The sequence below is a fragment of the Centruroides sculpturatus genome, unplaced genomic scaffold (assembly GCF_000671375.1).
Source record: "Centruroides sculpturatus isolate CEXI.00-Female unplaced genomic scaffold, Cexi_2.0 scaffold272, whole genome shotgun sequence".
NCBI classification, from domain to species: domain Eukaryota; kingdom Metazoa; phylum Arthropoda; class Arachnida; order Scorpiones; family Buthidae; genus Centruroides; species Centruroides sculpturatus.
The window spans coordinates 286877-306262 of record NW_019384484.1 but is presented as its reverse complement, the minus strand read 5'-3'; the positions used below and the strand labels follow the sequence as shown (position 1 = coordinate 306262).

The following is a 19386-nucleotide window of genomic DNA, read 5'->3' as shown; positions in this document are numbered from 1 at the left end:
TTAGGCTTAATTTAAGTATATAAAAATTGATATTTTTAACCGTCACGCGCTTGTTAATAGACGTAAAATTTGATACTTTTTAAGTCGAAACAAATTTTTTAAAATGTTTATAATTTTTAAATTAATCGTGTGATTGAATGAGGGTGATTTTTATCATACTAAAAATAAAAAAAATGTCTTTAGGCGACACTAGATGGCGACAGTAATATTGTTTGGACCCATAGTTCCGTGCGGTAACCACAGCTGTAAGAGAAAGGAAATTGTTCGATAACTGTTACGTTGTTTATCTATTAAATATCCAGTGCATAATCGACGATCGAATGAAACTATCAACGTTTAAAGATTTTAGAAACGGATTATAACATAAATACGTTAAAAGATAGCAACTAAAAGCTCGGATGACGTTGAAAATGGAAGAAACGCAGACGACCAAGGACGGCGAACAGACGAAGGACGAGACGTCAGATGCGGTGAGTATCGACACTAGAAATAATCCACGAACGGTTTTAATTGATATTTAATTGTTATTAGCTGTAGATAAACACGATTAAAGACGTCTTTAGCCTTATCGTCCGACGTCTTTGCTTCTCCTCGATCGAAGTATTATTGTCTGCTGCGTCTGTTTTCATTCAAAAGACAACCGGTCGTTAGTCGACCAATCACGACACTCGACAGAAGCGAGGCTGATTGGCGATAGGGTGCAATACTGAACTGTTCCTTATCCTCAAACGCTAGAAGAGAACACGTGCTAACCAACCTTCCACTACACTGTCATACAGACATGTTTGCTTTTTTAATAATAATCTCCCTTCCTCTTTCCGTTACTTAAACTAGTTTTTGGTAGTGTAAGGCGAGAAACCTGTCCGAATGCTAAATTAATTTCTCTTTCGTGTTTATTTCTTGTTTTATTTTTATTTATTTTTTTTTGTGAATATCCGATGTCGCAAATGTACGACATGACGAGTCACGGAGATAGATACAGATCCAGGCCGAGTTTGATTCCCGCTGCTCTCAAATTTCAGGGATTTCAGGTGAGTTTGAGGGTTGGTTAATTGGCATTAAGTGACGTAACGCCATCTGTTTCGGAATGGAAATCATTTTAAAGGTAAATTAGGATGGTTGCATTCTGCGCATGCTTAGAACTATTTGGAGATGGACTATTATGCTCAAAAATTATGTACCAGTGTAATATAAATATCGGATGTTTACTGTTTCAAATTAAATTAGGGTAGAATTCCATAATCATCGTACTGTTTATGATTATGTTAAGGATGTTCTCTTATATGGGAAGTTGCCTGTGTTAGTTTCTATTCTGTATCATAATTTTTGTCTTTTATCTACTAAAAACTAATGAAGAAATATTGTTTTCTTTTAAAATTTTGAACAAATATAAGCTTATAGATGAAAATCAGTATTTTTGTTCCTCGATGAAGATTTGTGTTGTTGTTGACTATTACAAAAATATTTTCCTCTCTATAATGGCATATTTTCTATTATAAACAAAGATTTAGAACTACTATATTTTGTAAATACAACAATTTTAAATTGAACGCTCAAATTTGTAAATATTTCAAGTTTTGTCTTAAAGCTTAATTGAAATTAAATACAGTATTTAAAAAAATAAAAAAAAACAAAAATTAAAAGGCCTATTGTTTTATTATACTTGTTGAAATGTTGAATACTTTTCAAAATTATAATTTTGTTTCCTGAAAATTTTATGAAGCGTTCGCAAATATTTTAAAAAACGTAATCGGTAATAAACTACATAAATTTAATAAAGAAATTAGAAATTTCCAATTTACAGGCCTATCTTTTATGGTATTGTTTGTTGAAGTTGGGTTTTATTAACCTGGAAATATGAAGTAAATTAGTTGTTCTAAGGAAAGCGTTTATCAGACAAAAGTAATTAGACTATTTTTCTTCGTTTTAATTAATTCTGGGTGCCGTCGATATCTTTGTTTTTTTCTTTTTTTTTGATTGATTCCCTTAATTAAATGTTTTAAACTAAGTGGATCTCGATAAAAATAGATTGAAGATCTAACGCTTTTCTAAATAGCTACTTATTTGGAAAGCTATTTATAATAGCATACTTTTATTTCAGTTCAGTCATAATTTTTTATAAAAAGTTCTGTTGAATAAAATAAAAAGCGATCTTGGGTCGTATTTCTTGTGCTTACATGTTCTCTCACAATTGCTTTATTTGTAATTAATGTATACGGATTGGCGAATTGAAACATAATATCAGCTGGGAAATATGCGATTTCTGAAAGAATTTTTAATTTTCTTTTCTTATTTATATTTGAATAGTAATTTGAGATTAGTCGTTTTATTTATTAAAAATTGTTTGGTTTTATTTTTAGGGATTATGCGTAGGTGGTTTAGACAATACCGCATATCTTCCAAGCACTATGGCTTCACCTGCTCTTATGGTCTTCGCATCTACTGACGTTACTCAGGGAGGACTTCATGTTCAAAGACCATTTTCTGGTCAAGGCCTCGATAAGGATCTTCATTCACCATACACCAATTCCAGTTCATATCCTGTAAGACCTATATTTAGTCAAAGTGAGGGTTATCCACCCCTTCAATCCCACGTATATCCTCAACTAGTCAATACTAATTTAGATAGGCAAATGGGTTTCTTAAATCCCAGTTCAACTGGTGCTTTTAGGCCCATGAATACGGAGGACCAAAGCGTAAATGGTTTCCGCGGCTCAGCATTCATCCCAGCCAAATGTCTAAAACTAGAACCTACACCACCCAATGATTCAGTTAGTTCTGCCGGTCAACAACATTTGACTACTCGGTATCACAACGACGGCAATTTCCATAATTTGCCAAATCTTAGAAATTCTCCGGTCGGAATTAAAGAAGAATGTAACACAGATAAAGACTCAAATACTACCAGTCCGGAAGTAGGAGAACGGCTGACCGATACACCGGTTATAGATTCGGACACTACCGAAAGAACCACTCCGGAAGAAGGAAGAATTTTAAGAAGTATGTATTCGAATTGTTTATTTGAATCTATAATTATATTAAAATTGTTATTTTACATATAATAGACCCATCACTTTCATAAATGTAAAAATGGTTAAAGGAATTTGTTTGGTAAATTATTTTATTAAAAGTATTCCTTTAACCATATTCTTCTTATTACGTATCTTATATTCCTGTATTCAAATATAAAAAGTTTAAGAAATTATATTTAAAAAATCAGAAATAATCACGTTTGATTAAACTAGTCATCCGTATAATGTTTTATTTAATTCGAATAAAAAAATGAATAAGAATAAAAATTTTAATCAATTTAGTCTGTACTAGATTACTAGATATAGAAGTTTAATTGTTTTTAACTTACCAAGAATTTCTACTGCTGTTAAAAATAATAATAAAAAATTATAAAACAATTGTCAATTATTCGAGATTAAAACGTTCGTTTAAACGAATATCGTGGGATATATACGTGGATGCTTTCACCTGCTGTACCGTGGGTTTGTTTTTCGCATACATTTCTTTATGAATGTAAAATTTCTTATTTTGTTAAATAAGAATTATATTGTATTAAATATTTTCGCATTTTATGTGCACTATAAATTAATGCGATAGCAATTTAACATTAACGCTATTCAAAGTACGGACGAATTTGCATTTCCCAACAATCTATATGATGTCATTGGATTTAGTAACTGCATTCCACATATCTGTTGTATTGAGTAATCGAGAAGAATATAAGTGGCCTGAAAAGATGACGTCACTTCTGATTAGCCTATTAGATAAATCAGTCGCGTTTTGCCTCGGGATGATTTCGGCCTGAGAAGGCCAACGATGGGAATCTGAAAAGTATGCTGAAGTGCTTACAGCTAATAACAGTAACAAAGATTGTGTTGTGCAGTACTTTACAGCACGATTTCTTTTGTCAATTTTCAGTAGCTCAGAGTTAATAGTATGACTAGATTTACGGCATTTTCTGTAGCTGGAACTGTTGACATCTCATTCATACGGGACGCAGGTGTGAGGTTTCAGGTGTCAGGTGTGCGGGTCGCATTCCTATTACACCCCTTCAACACTTACGAGATGCACTCCCCCGTTCTCCCTGGACCACACCTGCATAACTGCAGCCCTCCAAACGCACGTGTTCTGACTTTTGTTGATCTTTTACCACCGAACCATGTGTTTGTCACTTGGGCTTGACAATACCAACCCATAGTTGAAAACGTAAGCAATGCTTATAGGAATCAAAAGCTGGGGGATCTTTGTTGTTCTTTTTGAAATTTTTTTCTTCTGTTTTCGTAATTTTAGTTTATATTAAAAAAATAATGCTTGTAAATTAGAGGAAAGATCTATTGTTAAAATTAAATTCTCTCTCTCTAATTTACAAACAGATTTAGATATTTAATTTGTTATCTATAAATTAATATTTTTATTTTAAAAACTAAACGTAACTTAGTGACATTTTTATTCATAAAGTCTAAATGCTTCGCTTTTATTTCAAACTCGAGTAACATTCTGCACGTTAACGGAGTTGAAAATTCAATATATAACTGCTTACTTCATCGCTAACTCGGACGCCATTTGCAATCGGACAGTGTACAACTATCGAACGTCGACAATAAAACCAACAATGTCGGGGACTGTCCACATTTCACGTTTTTTACCTGTCAATCCCTAAAAATCGTGGTCAGAACAGATGTCGTAAACGACATCGGGGTTTCAAAAGTCGAATCACGTCTTTGCAACTTTCTGACGAGATAAAACTACAGCGATGTTGGTCTTAGGGCCTCACTGAAGTATACCTAAGAAGAAAAGTAACTAATTTACTAATATAACTTCTTCGAAACTGAAAAAGTGATTTATGTCTTTTTATCAATTTGAAAGATATGCGAAATAAATCGGGTAAAATGAAAGGAGATCATTTCACAACAAATTAATCGTCTGCTCTATCTTCGATGCTTTTTTTCTTCTTTTTTTTCCTTATATACGTTGTGGGCGAATCAATAAGGGTTAGCAGCTGTTTCCACAGCCTGCGTCACCTAAATACCGCAACCACTTACCCCAGCGAAAAAAAAATATGTATAAAAAAGGTGCAAATTAATCAGCGTGAAACAGAGCGATAATGAAAAAATAACTCTAGCCACTTTTATAAATATTTAGAACAAGTGGCATCTAAAACGGAAGGGGAGCGGAAACTTCCCTCCTCACTTTACTGTGACAAGGAATAAGGGATTGTTTTTAAGCAACTTTGCCTATTCCACACCTGTTAAGTCCCCGTTATTCTCCCCTCATTGCATTTTTGGCAAAAACTGTTTAAATTCGAAACATTAACGTTTGTCATAGGGTAATTACTCTTGTGAACACCCCCTTTGAAAAATTTTAATACCGTTCTTCTCTAGTTGTATTTTTTCAGCACAGTTTTTCTGGTGAAGAAAGTTATTTTTTCTTCTTTTTCTGTAAGTGAAAACACATTTAACCGGATTTTCTCTTAAATTATAATAATTGTCAAGAATGGTGAGTAGTTGGAGCCACGCCTACTCTTCTTAATTGGTCGGAATGTCGACACCTTACTCGCTCAAATATTAGCCAACCTTAATCAAGGTTCGTAAATATGACCGTAAAAATGCTTAAGTATATTAACTTAGATCACCTTTGGGCAAGACAGTTAATAGGAGGAGGTCTTCACGAGCTTATTTTATACTGGCATATGGTTGTTTTGTGCTTATTCAAATCTATTGATAACTAAGTGAATTTTGAAATATATTTTAATTATTTTTAAAGTAAATAAATTATTTTTAAAGTAAATAAATATTTTTAAAGTAAATAATTATTAAATAATAAACTTGTAAAACTCTTTAGCTCCGGGCAAGTTGAGGTTCGGAAGATGAAAGAACCCAACCTATGTTATAAAGTAATTTGAGGCTTAAAGAGCCCAACCTAAGTTGTAAAGCGATATACTGTAGTCAGTATCGTTTACTTTTTTTTATTAGCTGTAATTAGTGTGTAATAGCTATTCCTATTAAGTCCATGGTACAGAAAGTAACAAGATGCAATCTAAGTCTCCTATTGTCTATCTCCTACCGTCTTGTAAATAAATTGATGGCAATTGCCACCGAAAACATTTTTATTATCTAGACTTCATCTGTTTATTTTGGAAACTGACTAAGGATATTTATGCAGTTATAAAATAGAATTTATTTCAATAAGAAAGAAATTATTAAAAGTGTTTTATTTTTGAATTGTTGTGATCCGAGTAGACCTATATAAATTTAAGTAATTCAGCAGTAAAAGATTGGTTTCAAAGTATGGTTTAAGTGCATAACTGAAGCAGCAGGTAAGAGAAAAGAATCTTCTCTTGCATCTGTAACATATGGATGGGTCATTAATCACTTGAAAATGGATAAGACCGCAAAGGTTTGTAAATCCCTTTAGGTGCGATACCGGAGATTACTGATTACTGAGCTAGGCTTTTTTCCACTCCTGCCCGCTCTGTTCTTTACCTCGCTTACATTATTGTAGCAGATGGTTAGTACGGGTTAGGCTCATCAAACAGTCATTTGTAGTAGCGTGAAAAGCTGAGGAATATGCCTGTGGGTTTCGTACACATGGATTTTACACACTTACTCTACGCGGGTATTAGTGAACCTGAATCAATCATGGATGAATACTGTGTTAGCGGGCTGCGTGATTTGCGGCTGTATTAGCTGCTGTAGTGATGCGATAGACGAATTCGACAGTTATTCAATCACTTTACTGGTATGAAGGGTTTGTCTTTTTGCATGGAAACATCGAAGTATTTTTGTTTCCACTCTAATTATTAAATACTATATGGAAAACTTAAATTTTAATTTTGCTCTATTCACACTAATAGTGTTATAGCTTCAGATAATCTATATTTGAAAGAGCTATGGTTTACCATAATAGCGGATTATTTTGTCAGTTGAAATCAAGAAAAGTTCAGAATCAAAATGAATGTTTACAAAATAATTTAGACTAAAATAGCTTATCTCTATCCTCTCTAACCCATCGCTAATTGTTTCTATATAATGCCATGTGTAGATTGTAAGTAGCCGGATATCGAGGAAGTCTACAAGATTAATCTGTACTGCTGATGATCTCGAACACAGCTAATTTCATATTCCAGAAAAATGAGCAATTGCTGCTTAAAGTGGAGTTAACAAATATCAGAATAAATTGGATATTGTAATGATACTAACGCCATCTAGTTTTGTAGAGTGATATTAATAAGGCAATTTCGAAAGTAATTATCAGTTTGGATTTTTGAGAATATAGATTTAAGTGTAATTGGTTAATGATAGATAAGTACATGCTCATCCTATCTCATCAGAGAACGTTTGTGATATCTTGACACTGGCGTCGCAATAGTCATTTAGACGTACAAGGAATAGGACGGCCTGTTTGGTAAAATATGGTGCAGCGCGACCGACTTTCACTTGACACAAAGTAATATAAGTTAAACGCTCTTTAACAGTCCTATTCTCGATACGTTTTGCTTCTAATTAAGAACTTGGAAAGCTTATAGAGTGGGAGATGACATAAATCGCATTTCGATAGAGGAATAGGGATTTCGATTAGTTTTCTATCGACTGAAAAGACAATGGAGTTATCTTTTGTCATATCCATCATCGCTAAGTGATCATATCACAAAACACTCAAACTTTCTTTGCAGGATCAGATTGGAAGATTTTCTTCACCTTATCGATAGAAGCGATGTTTATTTATGGTGTCCATCACCAGCCAGATGCCGTCCATATTGTCACCAAGGTTCACCCGACTGTTTATTTGGACTAGCAGACGCTCTTTGGATGGCGTTGACAAGATTGTTGTGACACGACAAGAATAATTTATGTAGAAAGTCTAAAGGCGACGAAAAAATTCTTTAGTTTATCCTCGATACTTTAGTTGGTCGGATGAAAGATTGATTCGGTTGATTTGTTGAGTGGTCCGTAAGAAAATCAATAGTCGGCTTGATACTTTGGATTGATGTATGATAGTTTGGGGTCTATATAATTCCTTGCAATAAGCTTTATTTAGTTTTATGGAGCGATACGGCATTGTATGGGGGGATTTTTCTAGTGATTCATTTATATTCTCTCTGATAAACGATGTAAATTGTAAAAACTTCTTTTGAACGCTAAACATTGGCAGAAACAGCTAAGTGGTCCCGCAATAAAATCATTCATCTGCTCTTAATAACTTAAAAAGGGTAAGTGACGACCTAAATCTTACCAAACTTCCGAAAAAGTTATTAATAGATTTTTTTATAAGAAAAAATAAACTATAGCATATTTAAGTTGAGTTATTAAGATTTATATATTTATTTTTGACACCTTTTTTGTCAAGTCATCAAAAATTGAGATAAACAATTGACGTTGGCGATTGAAGCGCTTCCCAACCAGTAGTACGTAATCCCTGAGTTTTGCAAGTCGTATTAATTGGATAATGACACGTCTTCTAGTATCCTAAAACGTTCTGCCAGTCAAACAAGGATTGGATAATTGCTATGGAATGATTAAATTAATAAAATTAACTGTAAAAACAGTACTAGTAAATTTCTGTTTTGTACAACTGATATTACTATTAAAATTCAATTGTTTTAAATATTTAAGAATACTTTATTTAAATTGTTATCAATGTTTTAAATTCTCACTTAAATAATTCAATATTATTAATAATTTACAATCAATACATAAGTAAAACTAAGTAACAATCTTCTTCAAAGATTTGTTCTGTTTTAAGCTATTTAAGTATAGAGTGATTATCATGAAGAGTATAAGAAGGGATATGGAAATTAAGTTTGATTGTCAACTTTAAATTATACTTAACAGTAAAATATAGTACGGTGGTGATTAAACTAAAATTAGTTCGTGGGTCTCAAAAATTAATTAGGCCTAAAGAATATTTGGTAAGATAGACACTTCTTTGATTTACTATCACTTCACACATACAGTAATTCTCTGTACAGTGCCTATAAACTGTAATAAATAAACCAACATATAAGTTTTTATTAAATAATAAAACATTTGAACACCACAAATAACGAAGTATTAAGACTACAACTAAGAATCGTTACATTTAATTAAACAAAATGCAACGAATGATAAAAGAGTGATCAGTTAGAAATATCCCATACATTGAGGTGCCAATTGCTATTAGTATTACGACATTCGTAAGTCGGATATATTCTAAATAATCTCGAACAAAATATTAATTTAAAAAATAATAATTAATTCAGTTAATATTAACTATAGGCCTATGATATTAATAAAATGGAGATTAACATATTAAATTACATAATATCATTGTAGTCATCTCAGAACAAGTTTTCTGATAGAGAAAAAGTTACCAGTAGTAGCGAAATATAGTAAGTTTAGAAAGTATTTTGTTTTAAATGTTTATTCATATATAATGATATATAAATTGAAAATTTAAAGTTTATGAATTACCAAGGTAACTTATACTTTATGTAATATGGCCTAGGAACTTAATAATTCATACAATTACAGCAACTGTCATTGTTCTTCTGTTTCCCTCTAGTTTTTTCTCCGCAAAAAAGATTAACATTCCGTACTTTAAACTATTGAGATAACAGGTTACAAATATAATACTTTTTATATAAAAAATTTATTAAAATAGTCAAAATTTCAAGATGAGTGTGTAATGATGCATAAAAAAATGTGAAAATGTAGATAGTAATGTATTGTAGGCACGTTATTCTATGTAGAAGCAGCTACAAAAGCAAGAATATAGTAGATGAGTGATGAATTTAGATACGTTATTACATTCATATTAATGAAAATAATCATTTATAAAAATCTAAAAATAAATAAAAATATTAAAATTGATAAAATTCGAAATTTTAATAATAATTTTCAAGTGTTTTATTGGCCAAATTTTCTGAAATCTGAATACATTTGACAGTATTTTATATGAATATAAGCCATTGGAAATATCTAAATTGAGTAAAAATTTTATCTAAAGATAAACTAGTTTTTTTGGAAGAGTGAATATTATACGACTATTTTGAAACTTGGCCTAATATCTGAAAATATTTTATAAGCGTTCATACACTATAGTTATATTTATTTAGGCAATAAATATGTATTTTTTAAATATATATAGAAGAAAAAATTAAATATATACGATTGATTAGATTAATCACGGAAAGGGATTTAGCACAAATAATATGAAGCTGTTCTAAGCCAGTTTTAAACTATTTAAAACTATTTTAAATCTTAAAATATATCTCGGTTAATTAGTTTTTAGACCACTACATATGAGGTATATGACGCAGTTCGGATGTTTAAAAAGGCCTTTCCTTCTGAAGATTATTTTAAATTAATAAAACTTTTTAGAAATTTTTATACTAATGATTATTTAAATAGAATTATTAAAAATTAATATTTTTATACAATCAATTTAAAAATTTTATTCAGAAAATGATAATGGTTTTATTGGAGAATCTTAAGTATTGCTTTAAAGTTGACGAAGCTTCCCTTCAAATAGCGTACTTATATGTATTATTTGAAGGATCTCTGCTGAATGTAAATTTATTAATGTAATGCTTTTCTTAAAATGCTGTTTTAAAAATGAAATTTAAATAATAAAATTGTATAAATCGAATAATAATGTATTTTATAAATAAAACAGTTACATACTGTACTGTACTGTACGTGCCAGCAAATCTTTCATAGAAACATATGATAATGAAATATTACAATTCAAATGATAGTTAATAATTCATAGGCCTATTAATTCAGATATTCGCGATCGTATACTTTAGCAAATGTTCGAATGCTAAAATCATGGAATATTGAAAATGATGTTTACGTTTTATATATAATTTCGTGTTCGTTTCGAATATTTTTTATTTATAAAGTAGTGTTTTTCATCTCGTAACATTTGTTTCTTCTTCAAGCCAAGTTTCGAGTTGATCAGTATTACTAGATCCGGTCGCTGGTGATCAACTTCAAACATAACTAAAAGTTGGCTCCCGTCGAACGTTTTGTTAAAAGGCTTTAAAAAAGTTGTTTTTCGGATGCGGAAGACAGTTCTCCTCCTCACAATATTAATATCGTTTCCTTGGCCGGCTTAATTGAAAAAGACGCCAGAATACAAGAAAGAAAGGAGAGACGGGAGGAAAAAAATAAGGGAACCTTTTCAAGCCATCGTTCTTTGATGGATATGGTTGTAATCAGTGTCAAACTAGCGACCACGTCTGCCTCCCGGTCGCTGGGAGCCATCCATCGCCTAGCGTCATGACTGGAGCAATTAGGAGTCAGCTACGGTCCCCAATATAAATGCATATAAACTGGCAGTTGACACAGTGGCGGGATTAACCACTTTCGTGGTCACTCGTGAAAAATGACGTACGTGGGGAGACCGGATATCGATTGTCACCGAACTAATAATGTGGCGACAGTTTTAGAATTCACGGAACCGCAAAAGGTTCGACTAGGCTTTTCCTCCTCCCAGCAAATATGTCAATAGCAGGTGTGTGCCGGCGTTTCAACCACGTTTCCGTTGATAGGAAGTCGGAGGTCGATTTGTCACGCGGTTCTCGTCAACGCTGCACTTGGTCTGTTGGATTGGAAGTGACGGAGATGCTGATATATACTCCAGATATAAAAACCTCTTTAAGACGTGATGGATGTTTCTAAAAGCTACTCCGCATCACCATAATTGTGATCGCTGCATCCGGATTCAATTATTAAGTAAAACTGATTTTGTATCTCTCCAAACGAAATCGTTAGCCTAATTTATGAGTTGTTTTCGTTTATCAGATGTTTAAAAAAGGCTTTTTATTTATGTCCGAATACTTTTGATATTGAATTTACAAAAATATTTGTATTCGAGATTGAACCGTTACGAATTTCTCCTCGGATTTAAGCTGGAAAAAAAGACATTTTTCTCAGTGATTATGATCGAAAGGATGGTGAAAGCATCAGACATTGTTCTACCATCTGGTGTAGATAAATGAAACTAAAGACGGATTTCGTCTTTTCACTTCTTATTAAGATTCGGTTTTTATTTTTATTTTTTTCATAAATATTTAGTAAAAGATTTGGAAAAAGAGTTAAGCTTAAAATATAAGGGGGTTTCAAACCACTAATTTGCAAAGTATACCCCCGTTTGACAAATGATGCCCTCGCAGACTCCATTGATGCAACGCGTTTATATACAAATGATTAATTATGTGGTAATAAGGAAAGTTTGCTTAGCTTCCTGTTACTCGTTGCGAGCAGACCGTCATTAACTGTGACATTTAATCATTTCTATCTTCCATGTGGCAGGTTACATTGATTTCTGTGATTATTAATTAGAAGAAACGGCGGCTCGACCATCCTGCAAAACTAATGGAGATAATGTAGACGTTAATTGATTAGCTGTTTTCGTTGTGAAGGTTATTTCTGCCGCGATGAAACAGTTGTTCCCGCACAGTTAAACAGCTGCGATTGCGACCCCGCGCAAATGAGGTGGTCTGAATAAAGGTTAATAAGATGATCGTCTCTCCTCTCTCTCTTTCTCTCTCTTTCACTGATTTTAGATCTAAATGATAGTTGTGATTCAAATCTCCACTTGTAATACGCACTTCCAGTTAAAACATTATATAAAAATTTTATTGGTAGTTATTTATCTTACACGTTTTTAAAAAGTTTTCTAAGAAACTTTTGCTTATGTCTTTCATAACTAAAATTTTAAAAGGCCATATTTAATTGTGCATGTTTTGTTGATTCTACAATACTAATTTCAATTAAATCTTAACTAGAAAACAAGTAGACTTTTTTAAGTTTGAAATGTTTAATACTTAATGGTTAATTACATTAATTGAATTTTGTAATTAGTTTCATTAATTGTACAGTACATTAAATAAAATATATTAAGTAATCTTTTAAATTTTTTAAGTAAATGTTTAAATATCAGCATTTAAATTTTATTAAAAGTATGATAAATTTATTGATTCGAGTTAAAATAATACTATTTTCCAAGAAATAATTTCTGATTTTAAGTTTCTACATTTGGCTATGAAAAAAGGGAAATGGGACTTTATATAATTACTAGAATGGTTTGTTTTCTTAGTTATTTAGAAATGAGATGTCATGTGGTTTTAATTGTTAAATGTCCTCTATCTCATTTTTCTTTAAAAAAATACATTTAAAGCATTGTAAACTTCAACTGTTCTTTAAAAGAAAATATCTTGATTGATCACCCAAACTCATATTAATAATTAAACTATGATTTACTTTTATCTATAGAGAAATTGTAGATGTTAATATGGAATATGTATATAGTAATATTAATGTTTCTTGGAAACTACATTAATATTGAATTGTAATTCTATTTAAGAAAAAGTGAAATTTTATTGTATTTATATAATTTTTATTTAATGAAATAGTATTGATATTGAAATTAATTGGAAAATTTTAACAAGTGAAATATATTGGAAAAAATTAGTTGCTACTTATTTGCTGATGCTCATCTTCAAGATATCAGTAGAAAATGGATAGTGATATTTATTGACAGAATAATTTGTTTTCGAAGAAATATAAAACCAAAATTTTTCCAATTCAAGATCTTGAACTTCAGAACAATAAAGACTACAAGATGGGTTTTTATCAATTCCTTCTTTTTATTTTATCTTTTGAAATACAGTATGGCCTTTAATAATTTATCTCTATATTGCATTTATATAAAAATTTTTATAATTAAACTTTATTTTTGAAAACAATTTTGCTGTTTTATAACTTGAAAATTTTAAAATATTGAATATTTAATTTTATTTTGTTTAAACTAAAAAAAATATACATCCATAATCAAATAATTTTGGGAATTTTGTAGCTATTATATTACTCTCAACTTTTCAAACAAATGAATTGAAAAGAATTTCCTGTTAACCTGATAATTAGACAGAAATAAATGATGTTTATGCTTCCTGTGGTTTCAATGATGGATTTACGCTAATGATACTCTGGCCACGGGTCATAATTAAGGCCAAACAACATTATGAGATAGATATCTAAGTCATTTCCTTTTGACAACAGTCCACAAATAAGCAGATACACAATCAAAAGATGATTTTGATCTCTTGATATATTATTAGAAAATTATATTTAATAATTTTAGAGTTAGGTTTTCTGTAAACAGATTACAGCTTTATAGATTTTTGTGTTTAATAATACTTATCTATAACAATTAAACTGCACTTTGTACATTACAATTAAATATATCTTTGAATCTTTCACAATACTTTGAATAAATAAATTTTACAATTAAATGTAACAAAAGAAAGTAATGAAAAGAAACACAAAAATTAATTATTCAATTCAGTTTAAAAATTTTCATCCACTATTTTGTAAAAAAATTAAAAAAGAAATTTGTTCTATGAAATCAATTTAAAATTGAATACAATAATCTCTTTTATTATTTTAGTACTTTTAGTATTATAAAGACTAAATTATGATTTGGGTTAGAAATTTTAAAAAAAATTACTCAAAGAATATTTTCATTTTAAATATCAAGAATAGTGACACAACTGAAAAAAATGGATCTTCCAGAACAGCTATTTAAAAGTTTCTTGTTTCCTGTAAGGCTTTGTCATGATCTTGGATTTTTAAATTTTTCAAATTTTTTTTTTGGAAATAAATATTAGTGTTTGTTCTTCCACATAAAAATATGGGGAGTTTGCTATACATTTCTACAATAAACTTGAAATTGGAAATTTTTGAGTTGTGTCACTATTCTTGTGCACCAACGATATATCTGATATATTTGTCTTCTCTCTCTAGTCTCACTAAGAACCATTAGGGTGCTTATAGCTGTTTTGTTTTTCATGCTAAACCAGCTTTGAACTGAATCTAATTAGCAGTTAGCAGATCACTAACAGTATTTAATATGTAGATAATGTCTATATATACTGTATATATATNTTTAACTTACCAAGAATTTCTACTGCTGTTAAAAATAATAATAAAAAATTATAAAACAATTGTCAATTATTCGAGATTAAAACGTTCGTTTAAACGAATATCGTGGGATATATACGTGGATGCTTTCACCTGCTGTACCGTGGGTTTGTTTTTCGCATACATTTCTTTATGAATGTAAAATTTCTTATTTTGTTAAATAAGAATTATATTGTATTAAATATTTTCGCATTTTATGTGCACTATAAATTAATGCGATAGCAATTTAACATTAACGCTATTCAAAGTACGGACGAATTTGCATTTCCCAACAATCTATATGATGTCATTGGATTTAGTAACTGCATTCCACATATCTGTTGTATTGAGTAATCGAGAAGAATATAAGTGGCCTGAAAAGATGACGTCACTTCTGATTAGCCTATTAGATAAATCAGTCGCGTTTTGCCTCGGGATGATTTCGGCCTGAGAAGGCCAACGATGGGAATCTGAAAAGTATGCTGAAGTGCTTACAGCTAATAACAGTAACAAAGATTGTGTTGTGCAGTACTTTACAGCACGATTTCTTTTGTCAATTTTCAGTAGCTCAGAGTTAATAGTATGACTAGATTTACGGCATTTTCTGTAGCTGGAACTGTTGACATCTCATTCATACGGGACGCAGGTGTGAGGTTTCAGGTGTCAGGTGTGCGGGTCGCATTCCTATTACACCCCTTCAACACTTACGAGATGCACTCCCCCGTTCTCCCTGGACCACACCTGCATAACTGCAGCCCTCCAAACGCACGTGTTCTGACTTTTGTTGATCTTTTACCACCGAACCATGTGTTTGTCACTTGGGCTTGACAATACCAACCCATAGTTGAAAACGTGAGCAATGCTTATAGGAATCAAAAGCTGGGGGATCTTTGTTGTTCTTTTTGAAATTTTTTTCTTCTGTTTTCGTAATTTTAGTTTATATTAAAAAAATAATGCTTGTAAATTAGAGGAAAGATCTATTGTTAAAATTAAATTCTCTCTCTCTAATTTACAAACAGATTTAGATATTTAATTTGTTATCTATAAATTAATATTTTTATTTTAAAAACTAAACGTAACTTAGTGACATTTTTATTCATAAAGTCTAAATGCTTCGCTTTTATTTCAAACTCGAGTAACATTCTGCACGTTAACGGAGTTGAAAATTCAATATATAACTGCTTACTTCATCGCTAACTCGGACGCCATTTGCAATCGGACAGTGTACAACTATCGAACGTCGACAATAAAACCAACAATGTCGGGGACTGTCCACATTTCACGTTTTTTACCTGTCAATCCCTAAAAATCGTGGTCAGAACAGATGTCGTAAACGACATCGGGGTTTCAAAAGTCGAATCACGTCTTTGCAACTTTCTGACGAGATAAAACTACAGCGATGTTGGTCTTAGGGCCTCACTGAAGTATACCTAAGAAGAAAAGTAACTAATTTACTAATATAACTTCTTCGAAACTGAAAAAGTGATTTATGTCTTTTTATCAATTTGAAAGATATGCGAAATAAATCGGGTAAAATGAAAGGAGATCATTTCACAACAAATTAATCGTCTGCTCTATCTTCGATGCTTTTTTTCTTCTTTTTTTTCCTTATATACGTTGTGGGCGAATCAATAAGGGTTAGCAGCTGTTTCCACAGCCTGCGTCACCTAAATACCGCAACCACTTACCCCAGCGAAAAAAAAATATGTATAAAAAAGGTGCAAATTAATCAGCGTGAAACAGAGCGATAATGAAAAAATAACTCTAGCCACTTTTATAAATATTTAGAACAAGTGGCATCTAAAACGGAAGGGGAGCGGAAACTTCCCTCCTCACTTTACTGTGACAAGGAATAAGGGATTGTTTTTAAGCAACTTTGCCTATTCCACACCTGTTAAGTCCCCGTTATTCTCCCCTCATTGCATTTTTGGCAAAAACTGTTTAAATTCGAAACATTAACGTTTGTCATAGGGTAATTACTCTTGTGAACACCCCCTTTGAAAAATTTTAATACCGTTCTTCTCTAGTTGTATTTTTTCAGCACAGTTTTTCTGGTGAAGAAAGTTATTTTTTCTTCTTTTTCTGTAAGTGAAAACACATTTAACCGGATTTTCTCTTAAATTATAATAATTGTCAAGAATGGTGAGTAGTTGGAGCCACGCCTACTCTTCTTAATTGGTCGGAATGTCGACACCTTACTCGCTCAAATATTAGCCAACCTTAATCAAGGTTCGTAAATATGACCGTAAAAATGCTTAAGTATATTAACTTAGATCACCTTTGGGCAAGACAGTTAATAGGAGGAGGTCTTCACGAGCTTATTTTATACTGGCATATGGTTGTTTTGTGCTTATTCAAATCTATTGATAACTAAGTGAATTTTGAAATATATTTTAATTATTTTTAAAGTAAATAAATTATTTTTAAAGTAAATAAATATTTTTAAAGTAAATAATTATTAAATAATAAACTTGTAAAACTCTTTAGCTCCGGGCAAGTTGAGGTTCGGAAGATGAAAGAACCCAACCTATGTTATAAAGTAATTTGAGGCTTAAAGAGCCCAACCTAAGTTGTAAAGCGATATACTGTAGTCAGTATCGTTTACTTTTTTTTATTAGCTGTAATTAGTGTGTAATAGCTATTCCTATTAAGTCCATGGTACAGAAAGTAACAAGATGCAATCTAAGTCTCCTATTGTCTATCTCCTACCGTCTTGTAGATAAATTGATGGCAATTGCCACCGAAAACATTTTTATTATCTAGACTTCATCTGTTTATTTTGGAAACTGACTAAGGATATTTATGCAGTTATAAAATAGAATTTATTTCAATAAGAAAGAAATTATTAAAAGTGTTTTATTTTTGAATTGTTGTGATCCGAGTAGACCTATATAAATTTAAGTAATTCAGCAGTAAAAGATTGGTTTCAAAGTATGGTTTAAGTGCATAACTGAAGCAGCAGGTAAGAGAAAAGAATCTTCTCTTGCATCTGTAACATATGGATGGGTCATTAATCACTTGAAAATGGATAAGACCGCAAAGGTTTGTAAATCCCTTTAGGTGCGATACCGGAGATTACTGATTACTGAGCTAGGCTTTTTTCCACTCCTGCCCGCTCTGTTCTTTACCTCGCTTACATTATTGTAGCAGATGGTTAGTACGGGTTAGGCTCATCAAACAGTCATTTGTAGTAGCGTGAAAAGCTGAGGAATATGCCTGTGGGTTTCGTACACATGGATTTTACACACTTACTCTACGCGGGTATTAGTGAACCTGAATCAATCATGGATGAATACTGTGTTAGCGGGCTGCGTGATTTGCGGCTGTATTAGCTGCTGTAGTGATGCGATAGACGAATTCGACAGTTATTCAATCACTTTACTGGTATGAAGGGTTTGTCTTTTTGCATGGAAACATCGAAGTATTTTTGTTTCCACTCTAATTATTAAATACTATATGGAAAACTTAAATTTTAATTTTGCTCTATTCACACTAATAGTGTTATAGCTTCAGATAATCTATATTTGAAAGAGCTATGGTTTACCATAATAGCGGATTATTTTGTCAGTTGAAATCAAGAAAAGTTCAGAATCAAAATGAATGTTTACAAAATAATTTAGACTAAAATAGCTTATCTCTATCCTCTCTAACCCATCGCTAATTGTTTCTATATAATGCCATGTGTAGATTGTAAGTAGCCGGATATCGAGGAAGTCTACAAGATTAATCTGTACTGCTGATGATCTCGAACACAGCTAATTTCATATTCCAGAAAAATGAGCAATTGCTGCTTAAAGTGGAGTTAACAAATATCAGAATAAATTGGATATTGTAATGATACTAACGCCATCTAGTTTTGTAGAGTGATATTAATAAGGCAATTTCGAAAGTAATTATCAGTTTGGATTTTTGAGAATATAGATTTAAGTGTAATTGGTTAATGATAGATAAGTACATGCTCATCCTATCTCATCAGAGAACGTTTGTGATATCTTGACACTGGCGTCGCAATAGTCATTTAGACGTACAAGGAATAGGACGGCCTGTTTGGTAAAATATGGTGCAGCGCGACCGACTTTCACTTGACACAAAGTAATATAAGTTAAACGCTCTTTAACAGTCCTATTCTCGATACGTTTTGCTTCTAATTAAGAACTTGGAAAGCTTATAGAGTGGGAGATGACATAAATCGCATTTCGATAGAGGAATAGGGATTTCGATTAGTTTTCTATCGACTGAAAAGACAATGGAGTTATCTTTTGTCATATCCATCATCGCTAAGTGATCATATCACAAAACACTCAAACTTTCTTTGCAGGATCAGATTGGAAGATTTTCTTCACCTTATCGATAGAAGCGATGTTTATTTATGGTGTCCATCACCAGCCAGATGCCGTCCATATTGTCACCAAGGTTCACCCGACTGTTT

At 31.6% G+C, this 19386-nt stretch overlaps 1 protein-coding gene across 5 annotated transcripts in view; it reads left to right on the top strand.

Moving 5' to 3' along the window:
- The first annotated feature begins 203 nt into the window (after positions 1 to 203).
- Positions 204 to 19386, top strand: part of LOC111621542 (E3 ubiquitin-protein ligase RNF220-like) — an 83582-nt gene continuing 64399 nt past the window's right edge. For 4 of the 5 annotated variants that reach the window (XR_002756094.1, XR_002756095.1, XR_002756096.1 and 1 more), the window contains exons 1-3: positions 204 to 470; positions 532 to 1031; positions 2361 to 3000. Coding sequence is in view for 2 of the 5 variants with exons in the window: in XM_023363702.1 (XP_023219470.1) it covers positions 939 to 1031; positions 2361 to 3000 (733 nt within the window). In the remaining 3 variants the exon portion in view is untranslated. The remainder of the gene's footprint in view (positions 471 to 531; positions 1032 to 2360; positions 3001 to 19386) is intronic. The other variant, XM_023363703.1, reaches the window with a different exon arrangement.